This window comes from Oncorhynchus kisutch, linkage group LG3 (genome assembly GCF_002021735.2).
Source record: "Oncorhynchus kisutch isolate 150728-3 linkage group LG3, Okis_V2, whole genome shotgun sequence".
Classification (NCBI taxonomy): domain Eukaryota; kingdom Metazoa; phylum Chordata; class Actinopteri; order Salmoniformes; family Salmonidae; genus Oncorhynchus; species Oncorhynchus kisutch.
This window is the reverse complement of record NC_034176.2, coordinates 67,512,458-67,523,767: the sequence shown is the minus strand read 5'-3', so window position 1 is coordinate 67,523,767 and position 11,310 is coordinate 67,512,458. Positions and strand designations below refer to the sequence as shown.

The 11,310-nt window shown below is 46.1% G+C and overlaps 1 protein-coding gene across 3 annotated transcripts in view; it reads right to left on the bottom strand.

The window, feature by feature from the left end:
* Window positions 1-11,310, bottom strand: part of LOC109888393 (furin-1) — a 101,769-nt gene that overhangs the window by 49,116 nt on the left and 41,343 nt on the right. For all 3 annotated transcript variants that reach the window (XM_031812190.1, XM_031812199.1, XM_020479553.2), the window contains one exon: window positions 4,318-4,416. In XM_031812190.1, the coding sequence (XP_031668050.1) occupies window positions 4,318-4,416 (99 nt within the window). The remainder of the gene's footprint in view (window positions 1-4,317; window positions 4,417-11,310) is intronic.

Sequence of the window (11,310 nt, the reverse complement as noted above, 5' to 3'; positions counted from 1 at the left end):
GTAAGGGAAAGGAGATGAGAGGAAGCTACTGAGATGTACCATCCGACTTCACTCCCTTACCCATGAGTCCATGTTTCCATTGGTCTCTAATCCAGCCTGCAGTCATGGAACAGAGTAGATAGTGTTGCTTTCCTCTTTCTTCTCCCCACAGAACAGTCATCAGCTTTACACTCACCAGCTCCCCACAGAACAGTCATCAGCTTTACACTCACCAGCTCCCCACAGACCAGTCATCAGCTTTACACTCACCAGCTCCCCACAGACCAGTCATCAGCTTTACACTCACCAGCTCCCCACAGACCAGTCATCAGCTTTACACTCACCAGCTCCCCACAGACCAGTCATCAGCTTTACACTCACCAGCTCCCCACAGAACAGTCATCAGCTTTACACTCACCAGCGCCCCACAGAACAGTCATCAGCTTTACACTCACCAGCTCCACACAGAACAGTCATCAGCTTTACACTCACCAGCTCCCCACAGAACAGTCATCAGCTTTACACTCACCAGCTCCCCACAGAACAGTCATCAGCTTTACACTCACCAGCTCCCCACAGAACAGTCATCAGCTTTACACTCACCAGCTCCACACAGAACAGTCATCAGCTTTACACTCACCAGCTCCCCACAGAACAGTCATCAGCTTTACACTCACCAGCTCCCCACAGAACAGTCATCAGCTTTACACTCACCAGCTCCCCACAGAACAGTCATCAGCTTTACACTCACCAGCTCCCCACAGAACAGTCATCAGCTTTACACTCACCAGCTCCCCACAGAACAGTCATCAGCTTTACACTCACCAGCTCCACACAGAACAGTCATCAGCTTTACACTCACCAGCTCCACACAGACCAGTCATCAGCTTTACACACACCAGCTCCCCACAGAACAGTCATCAGCTTTACACTCACCAGCTCCCCACAGGACAATGACGACTGAGGCGACCGGGGTCATCAAAAACAAAAGTTTAAAAAAGGAAACAGTGATATTGCATGGCCAGAAGCAACATGGTTTTTCCCTGACTGTTAAGTCTCTTACTCTGCGATTTACTGGCGGCCACAGAATGAGGCTAGGTCAGCCATGCGGAGAGTGAGAGGGTCAAAAGAGGGAGGGAGAGGACCCCTTTAATTGCGCCGTTCCACGGTCTGGGCTCGTTCTCCTGCAAACAAGGCATTAACAAGGCCTGCTACAAGACCCCTTAATCACAGCTCAAGCACACTCAGTCAGGCATGCAGATTAGCTGCTGGTACTGGGCTCACTATGTGGTGTGTGTACTGAGAACACACGAAGCACATTAGGGAGAAACCTCACTTTGCATGAAAACAGTCTCTATGGTAACTCAGGGCACCACTGCTAACCCTGAATTTGGCCAATGGAGCCTGTCATTGCTATCACGAACTCTGCCAACCACAATACAACCAGAAAGAACACTGTTGATAGTTTGTTACCTTGATGTTCCAAATGGAAAACCTACATCCAGTTCAACCAGGGGAGATGAGATTAGAAATGGAGGTTCTGGACTGTTAATGAACAGCCTGCTAAGCTCAGACAGCGTCAGCCTGGGGGAAGGGGTTCAGTATCTCTGAGGTTATTGATTAAAACAGGTCAGCCATGACAGTGAGTGTCCCAGAGTAGCTAAATCCCCTCTCAAGATGCACAGGGTTATCAGTAGCGCCTGACTGCATAGAGGATGGGTAGGCTAAACCTCACATGGAGCAACCAATCCTTTCCATATGACTGCTCTCTTCAATTAGCCTAACGGATCAACCCCAGAAACAGCCTTAATGGGGCTTGTGTTAGTCTTGACACTGAGAACATTTTAATAAAAGTATTTCATACGAGACAGGCAATGAATAAACATTTTTGAATGGATGGATTTAAAATCAACACAATAAGACAAGAGCAGTTAACTTTGTCTGAGTTTTTAGTTTACCACAGATTACCATCCGATCCTGTCAAGACCGACAGACGTTTCCAATGTTCATTACACTTAAAGGCCTTTGCCAAAGTTTCCCTATCGCAAACAGAGATAATTAAGCAAATGTTTGAAAAGGGAAAAATCGGAGCGAGCCAGAGAGGGAGTCTCCGGGAATTCTTAAACAGACAGAGTGAGGTGGAACAGAACAGAGGGAACCAGCTAGCAGTTAACAGATAAGATCTCCATTATAAATGGGTCCGGATGCCAGCTATCGGAGACGGCTTTTCTACTCGCTCCAGACCATTCACATACAGGACCCCGGCTGCTTGGTTAAACGCTGCTGTCCAGCAGATACTGAGCAGACAGGTCTCTGTGCCTTCCTTCCTGCGGTCTTCTCTTCCCCTCCATATACAAATATGAACACAACCAAACAAAACACAACCTTTGGCCCACATCAAAGTAACTACCACAGCTAGAGTACTATTACCATGGCAGAGCATGGCTGTAGTGTTACATTGCTGTAGTAAAAAGGTAGCTGTATGGGTTGTAAAATGATTAGGTTCAGGGGTTTTCCCTGACCACATGGCCTGCCCAGGAAATACTGATGGCTGGATTGATGGCATTTCCATGGGTATATCATTTAGGCCTAACTAACACAATTTCACTACATCAATGGTCTTACAACAGCAACACAATATTAGAGCAATGCATCACCATTAGAAGTGAATGAGAAGCCGGGCCAAGCCCAGGCATTAGCTCCTCGATCAGTGGGGTCTGTCAGCCAGGCTGAGTTTTGGCAGAGTCCCTGGCCGTTTAGTCCACAGTAATGTGAGAGTCTTTGAGCAGGGTTTATTGCTGCTTTTGTTTGGGATCCATCTCCCCCAGTGTGACTGCTTTGGGCCACAGGGCTGACCTGAGCAGAGGGAGGTGCAGGGAGGCTCCCCTTTCTCTGAGGTGCTCTGGGAGAAAAGGAATTCAACAACAGGAAATGGAGTGGCGGCTAGAGAGGAAATCCCATCAGTTGAGTGGTGAGCGGAGGGGTGGGGAGTGGGGTTGGGGCGGGAACCGTGTTGTTTTGGTGCTGTGCTGCTAAGGGTAAGAGGAGATAGGCCACACAACGCTTTTCCCACTGTGCACCTGCTCACGACAAACAGCGGCAAGACTTGGCCACAGTTCCCTGGCTGAATGACCTCCCAAAACATGGGTTCTCTACAGTTGGCAGGAATGGGCTGGGTAGGGGAGGTGTCCACTGGCATCGTGCAGTAGCACTTAGTCCTTCCCTTAACACACAATGGACTTCCCATGACACCCTATATTTACAGGGGATTTTCAATTGTGGGTTCCCAGGGTATGTCAGTTAGTTAGTTCCCTGGACATCGGTCTGTGGGTTTGTGTTACAAGCCCAGTCTCTCAGATCTTCCCATCTGGACCTGAGCTGCGCTGAGTGACAAACAGTGAAGTTCTGAGCGGCTGCTGCAGATGGCAGGACATTCATTGTGCCGCAGTTCAAACGCTCGCCTTTCACAGCCATGGAAACACAGCCAGAGCCCAAAGAGGGAAACGTGAGACCAGGAGACTACAAACACACAGCACCAGCCACACAAAATCACAGACCTTTTAAACAGGGCCCCATCACTCAAACATCCACCACACACACACACCAGGAGTGGAAGAGAAATAATCACACAAGACAGGCATTAGAAATCAAACTGGAAACCTAATCTATTCAGAGGTGGTTTGAGAATGGGGTCATTAGACACTACAGTATAGCCAAGCACAGTATATGTGTGTATGTGATTAACATGTTTAGGATGTTCTCACCTCCCAGCCCTAACGTAAAGCAGGGAAAGGAACCGGACCAGGCAGATGCTGTAGGGTGTCAGAGACATCCATTAAAAGTTGGTGATAAATGAGAGCTCAGGTCTCTGGCATTCTGCCCGGTTGTTGTTCGCTCACCGTGGTCCCCTCTGCGTCGACCCTCACCCCCGCTGCCTGCCTAATGGCCGCTCCACAGGTGGTGAAGTACCTGTGGCTCCTCCAATCATGTTATGGAATATAAATGAACCCATCCAACCTAGCTACAGTACAGAGACTCTCAGCCTCTTCACATCCTGCCCTCCATCACCTCTCACCTCTCCCACTGGCTGTGTTGTTAATGGGAGGTGCATTACAGTATGACTCTAGATTAATAATCTTTCAACAAGACCAATCCAACCCCCACCCTCTGTTACAGCTGGTGAAGTCATGTTATTGATAAAAACCCATCCTTCCCTACACTCACATCCTTCCACCCTCTCTAGCTGCACACTCACTCTCAACCTCCTCATCCACTTTGATACACTCACCCACCCAACATGATCTACACACACTCACACCTCCTCCCAAGGTGTCTTACCAGAGGCTCTTTTTGTAGACGGACGTGCGTCCCTCGGTGATCCGACAGAGACCTCTTCTCCACAGAACGGTGCCGGAAGTGATAGAGGTCACCAAATACCTGCAGACGGACACATACACATAGGATTATTAATAGTATCACCCAATACTTGCAGACACACACAAACACAGTGATTAATCCCAGCGTCACTGATGCAGCATCAGTGTATCAGCATCACTACATGTTAGGGAGGCATTCCATTTGCAAGGGGCCTCTTTACACCACTTCCACAACACAAACTAGGTCCAGGAGAGATACTTGTGTAGCTCAAAATTGTCAAGAGACAAATCTAGATTAAAATCTCTTTAAGAGATGTTTCTCACACTACCTCCGGGACAAGGTTTCCGTTATCCGGTAATAGCCGGCTTTTGTCCTATCAAAAATAGAAAAGTCAATAAATAAATAGAATAAGAAATAAGAAAAAAAGAATAAGAAAAAATCCCATTGTAAAATAATGCTTTTCAGCCTATTTATTTATGGAAATACCAGTCCATGTAAAAACATTTGACTGGTCATGCTTAGAAATGTGTCTATAGGTTACTTTGTATAATTTTGTGGAATTAAATTGGTGCGTGTACATTTTATTCGTTATGCATCTCATTTTTTATCCCACCCGTATAGCATACAGATACAGAGCCTTTGAGTGGAAGATCTGTCAGGACAGCGCAAGCACAGCTGCTGTCTTGTGGTGTTCAATACAACTGGGAAGTCTGAAAAATACGAGGTCAAATCATGACGTCAGTGATCTTGGAATTGGATGACCCCAGTCATCCAGTTGGGGCTTTTTATATTTTCAAGTTGTTTTGAACGCGGCATCACGAAAGGCAGGCTTCATCAGACCGTCACACACCACTTTGCAATGAGCTGGAGGCAATATGCATTTTGAAAACATATACTTATTTGAAACCCGAACGTTCTAATACATGAGGCATGTCTTACCTTGCTTCAAAAGTAGCCTATTAGATCCCCTCTAATGGATATTTTTACATGAAACCGCTCGCATGTTCAGTGTCCTTTTGACAATGGTGTTAACCCACTAATTGCATTATGGAATGAACATTATTGCGTTGCCTACTGCCTGGTGCGCATTGCTGCGCTTATAATGTGAAGAAATAATGTTATTAACATTAAGATAAATGTTTTGATCTGCTGCATCAGACTCATTGCTTTTTAAGGTTTGTTTTATGTAGCCTAGGCCTACTGGTTGTATGCATTTGGAATCTATTGTCCCACAACTGTCCCAGAGTTCGTTTGGAATAGGCCATTTCTTTCTCGACAAGCTGACCAACAGAATGGGTAGCCTAAACTTCTCTACTATAGTAGATTGACAGGCTAGTGATTTTGCTGTTCGTTACTCGTCTTGTTGGCTGAGGAAAAGTAAATGGACAGTTATTCTAACATGTTCAAAGTGAACATCAGAATTCAGTAAGAAGGACAGCACATCGTTGAATTCTAGATTTGCATGTTCTGTTAATATGAATTAGCATAATCTAAATGTAATTTCTGTCATTCTGAGCACTGTGGGTGGACGCACTTATCAGGTTACACACCCAATGCATATGGGTCCGGTAAATTTCTTAAATGTCCGGTATATTCAAATGTTGCCTGTCAAATGTCCTGCACCACACTTTCCGAAAGGGGAATCCTGTGAAAACCTGCTCTGGGGGTAGTGTTGGAGACATAACCACTTTTGCGTGTTAAACTGCAAAGACAACGGCTCTCCCACACCACATGCAATAATTACCTTTATACCAGTAGACAGCATTTTTATTTTAAAGTATCCACACATTTGTGAATCCTTGCATTAAATCAAGTGTGCAACACTGTGCAATATGGTTTAGTTGAGAACTTTTTATATGCTAATGCTATTTACGGTGTGCTAATAGCTACACTCACAAGAAGCAGGAATATGGTTTTTGGCCACACCACATCCCAGGCTAGTGTAAACAGAAAAGTAACACATTTGATGTTGAAGAGAGATAGATCTCACTAGACATATTTTCCTCATTTAAATCCATGTAATACATGACGGGGTGAAGCCAGAAGCCAGACAACATGGCCTGTTAAAGCAGGGTGGTGAAATTCATTCCATGGAGGTCCTAGGGTCTTTGGGTTTTTCCTTTCAATTAAGACCTAGACAACCAGGTGAGAGGTTCTTTAATTAGTGACTTTAAATGAATCAATCAAGTACGAGGGAGGAGCGAAAACCCACAGACACTCAGCCTTCCGTGGAATGAGTTTGACACGGGTGTTAAAGTTTGGAGGATGAAACATCCAATTCATTCTGACTTGGGGGGGGGGGGTGGATGACAGCACTGCAGTAAACACACCCTGAGTTACTGTAACACTAAACACCCATACAGGCACACTTCAGCTGCTCTCAGTGTCAGTGAGAAACTACCTGACCCACATTGAGCAAGTGCCGCAATGTAGAGAAGTTTCTTGCCACAAGTGCATGGACTAGTTCAGAACAGAAGTCAAGGAGAAAGCACACAGTTGGAAAATAGCATAGAGAAATGATATCAGACTGATCCTGTACAGTGCAGTACCCAGTGAGGGAGGGAGGCACATGTGGAACAGTCTCTAACCTGGTGTACTCCAGCAGGGCCTAACAACGCAGCATTACAGCTACACTAATTGAGAACGAGCTGCACTAACAACCTGACAGAGGGCAGTGAAGCGCTGCGGGGCCCTGGTTGAAACAAGGTCACCTGCAGGATCGCAGCTGCTGCCTGGGCCGTGACCTCCCTGAGTAAGATGGGCTGGGACACAGTGTGTATAGTGCACTTGTGTCTAAGAGAAAGTGTCTAACACAGAGACCTGGTTAAACAGGGCACAGGCCACGTCTGTCCCATAATCCTCCGCTCTCAGTCCAGTCCCTGCGGATATGGAGATTATCAATATCACACAGTAACACCTCTAGTCCTGGGCTAAATATATGTGTACACACACACACACACACACACACACACACACAGTATGGATGAGTCAACCTGCCATATGCACCCTGCACCATTCCTAGTGACAGAGCAGTCTGTGATGGCAGACGATAGTCTGGCGGTGTGGCTGGGCATCAATCCCTCCCTCCCCAGCTAAGAATGACAGAGCCAGGAAGTGTGGAGTTAGAGCACTTTCAGACCGGACCAGAAAGACTAAACGAGGCCCTCAGCAATCAAAAATGAAAAAGGTTAAATGTTCAGAGAGAGAGAGCGCAGTTGAGAGAGTGCTGAACCGCCCACCCAAACCTTGTGAAGGAGCAGAGCTCAACCTAATGGCAGTCTGATGGGTTCTGAATAGCCAATTAATGATTTCATTAGAGAGAATGGAAGTGTATAAATCACTGTAGCTAACTAAAGCCTGCCAGTTAGAAGTGTCATGTCTAGAGCATTAACACAGTACTGTAGTTGGATCATAACATGTCTACAGCATTAACGCAGTACTGTAGTTGGATCATAACATGTCTACAGCATTAACGCAGTACTGTAGGTGGATCATAACATGTCTACAGCATTAACACAGTACTGTAGGTGGATCATAACATGTCTACAGCATTAACACAGTACTGTAGGTGGATCATAACAGGTCTACAGCATTAACACAGTACTGTAGGTGGATCATAACAGGTCTACAGCATTAACACAGTACTGTAGGTGGATCATAACAGGTCTACAGCATTAACACAGTACTGTAGGTGGATCATAACATGTCTACACCAAATGAGGGCACTGCTTTAGAAAACCAAAGAATGACTTCAGACAATCTTGGCAGGCTATGTAATAATAAATAGTACAATATGTCCATCCTGGCTGTGACAAAGCCTAGGGCTGGGACATGGCTAGGAAGGACTATTCTGAATGAATAGGCCTAGCATGACCCAGCTACAGTATGACCCTAATATTACCAAGTTGACCATTTAGGCTGGGGTATTTCAGGCCACATAGTAACTGCCGTTTTGTCTTGGCTGGCAGCGTCAGTACAGTACAGAACAGTACAGTACAGTTCAGATGCTGCAGTGGAGAGGAGAAATAGAACACCCTTCCTCCACTCTTGCTCCCATTTAAATCCCAGCAAACAGGTCGGCTCCAAGCAGGTCAACACAAATATCCCCCCTCTCAGAACACAGCCAGCGGAAAATAAAGAGGCAATAACCCAGAAAAAGCAGATTACATGATTCACAATGAGATGTCTCCCAGAGCCCGACCCACCACCACAAACAGCAACAAAGAGATGGGGAGAGGGGAACAGTGAGTATGTGTGTGAATAAGAACAGAGCGTGAAACCCATGAGAGAGCGGGATGAAAACTGAATAAAATGCTGACATCACAAAGGCATGAGCGGCTCCACAGAGCCCATTGTCCCGTCCAGAGATGGAGAGGGAAGAGAGGAAGACAAATAAAGAAGGGAAGAAGACCTGGAGCGCCGAGGGCCCCATTGTGTGTGAGCCTAGATAACAGCCTGAGAGGGTGGGCTTCGATCAAAGACTTGAGGTGGAGGGGGGGGATGTAGATATGGCTTCAACAGAGAGCCGCGGGGTCCATTAAGGCAGCTCTTAAATCACATCAACACCAAGTAAAAGGGAAGGGTGAACAAAGCAGCCAGCATTGATTCAGCCAAAGTGATCGCCCATTCACTTTACAGTGCTTCATTAGCCTGGAAATCACGGTTAAGAATTCTCCAACGCTGCGGCCTTAGAATTCAATAGAGGTCTGAGAAATGGTTTAAGCCTGAGAGTTTGACACTGATAAAAATCAGATAATGGGTTGTGGTTGAAGTCTTGACGGTTCGTGCCAAACCACACTGCTGCTAGGCAAGAGTTGGAAGAGTGTGGAATGTTTTGGAAGCCAACGCACAGCAGCACGCCATCAAGTAAACGTTAACTCAAAACATGACCATGGAATCAATTAGGGGTTTTAGGCTTCTGCCATGCGTAGTCTCTGACTGACTGCTGCCGTACGCTATGGCCGGTCTGTGATTACACTCACCCTTTATCACGTCACACTGTCCTAGAGTACTACATCACAGAGCTACTGACGCAGCGGAATGTTAGTTCTTTCCAGGTCATCCACCATTCAGAAAGACCCCAGCTATCGCCTCCGCTACAGCAGAAGTGAGTTCACTGAAGGGCCTTTACAATACAACTTAACTGCAGAGCTTACAAACTGCAATAGCAATGTCCTTCTAATTCTATAACACTCACCGCTGACTTTAGTTGGGATGTGAGAAATGTACGGTCATTGAATACAAAGGTGAATTCATGAATGGTTCTCAAAAGATGTTTCCGCGCTTCACTCCACCCGGACTGTCCTTGGCATTTGAAGTGCTACTGCAGAGATGGTTGAATGGGTAGAGAAGCTGTGGCATTGATGCTCTGCTGCTCTCACGCCTGGAACATGGCTGGAGGCTGACATTTGAAAGCAGTGTGACCCCAGAATGTCATGACCAGAGCGAGGCGAACCCAATTAGCTCAGAGACGACCCCTGATCCTTCAGTAGAAGTCAGAGAGGACTCCGCTCTCGGGGAGAGACTTATGGACTCAAACATAAACCCATTCCACCACGACTAAAAGCCTAGCCCCCTGGGTTATTTTAGCCCTGTGTATGTATTTGTGAACCAAACATAAAAGCCTTATTGTCCTCCATCTAATCTGGCATCCACGTTCCGGCGGTAAACTTTAACTAGTCGTTTGTGGGGAAGCAGGCCATTTACTGCAGTTGCACACCAAAGAAGTTTAGATAAGGAAAATGTGGAAAACAGCCGGCCCAGACGACCATTACAAATGTGAGAAGCAGCGAGCCACTGATAAAAGCAGAATGGGACTTCTGGCACTCCTCCTCTCAGCCCATTACTGGAGCGGAGCGCTGATCCATCAGCCTCATTGGGATGCAGAGCAACAGGCTCCGGAATAACTGCATGTTTGTTGGGTTGTTTGTTCGTTCTACTCGAGCCCTGCCAAGTTTACATTGTGGGAATGCACTTATCACAATGTGTGGCATCTTCAGACTGTAGACACAATTAGGTGTTACAAAAAGCCCAACAACGTCTAGAGACAAATTGGAGAGGCGGGCATAATGGGAACAAAGTGAAGTGAAAGGTTCTCTATTCCAGAAGGAGTTATAAGCTCAGGGAGGGAATACGTTTGGTGATTAGATATGCACCAATGGCTATAGAGCTGCACATGTGGAAAGAGTAAAGACAGGTATGGATCTGGAACAATGTGTTTGACTCAACACATCTAAAGTGATTCACAGCCTCAATTTTTTACATTCATTTCCCAAGTGAAGCGCAATAGAATCATTCGATTAGTACAGAGTTCAGCCAATGGATGATTTTTCTAGAAACCACCCATATTTAACCTCTTAATATAATTTTATAATGAACTTAAAAATTGAAATACATACTTGCCAGTCGAGGAACAAGTTAAAAACAACAACTCCCAGAAATTATTTCCCACCTTATTTACATTCTGTGCTGGAATATAAACGTCTCTTCCAGGTTTAGAGAATGTCTTAGGAGTCACACCCTGTCTCAGCTGCTGCTCTTAGGGCCGGGGCTGAGGGAGGTGGTGGGGGCAGAGAGAGAGAGAGCCAGGCCACGCTGCACTGGGCTGGCAGCTGGTGTTAACAGGCAGTTTCCCTTAATAATGGTCAGGCGGGCTGGGCCAAGCCGGGCCCATATGCCCACACACGGCAGATGGGTCTGTTCTGCCATTCAGTCTGCCAGAATAATACACCTTCTGCTCATCCTACTCATTGTTGGTTCCTCTTTTCCGTCATCTCTTTCCGGAGTCATTTCTCTCTATCATCCTCATCTTTACTTCTTACACTCTCCTTCCAGTCTGCTCAAGTGGGTTGTTAATCAAATCTATTAGTCACATGTGCCAAATACAACAGGTTTTAATGAAATGCTTACTTACGTACCCCAAACCAACAAAGCAGTTTAAAAATAAAACAACAC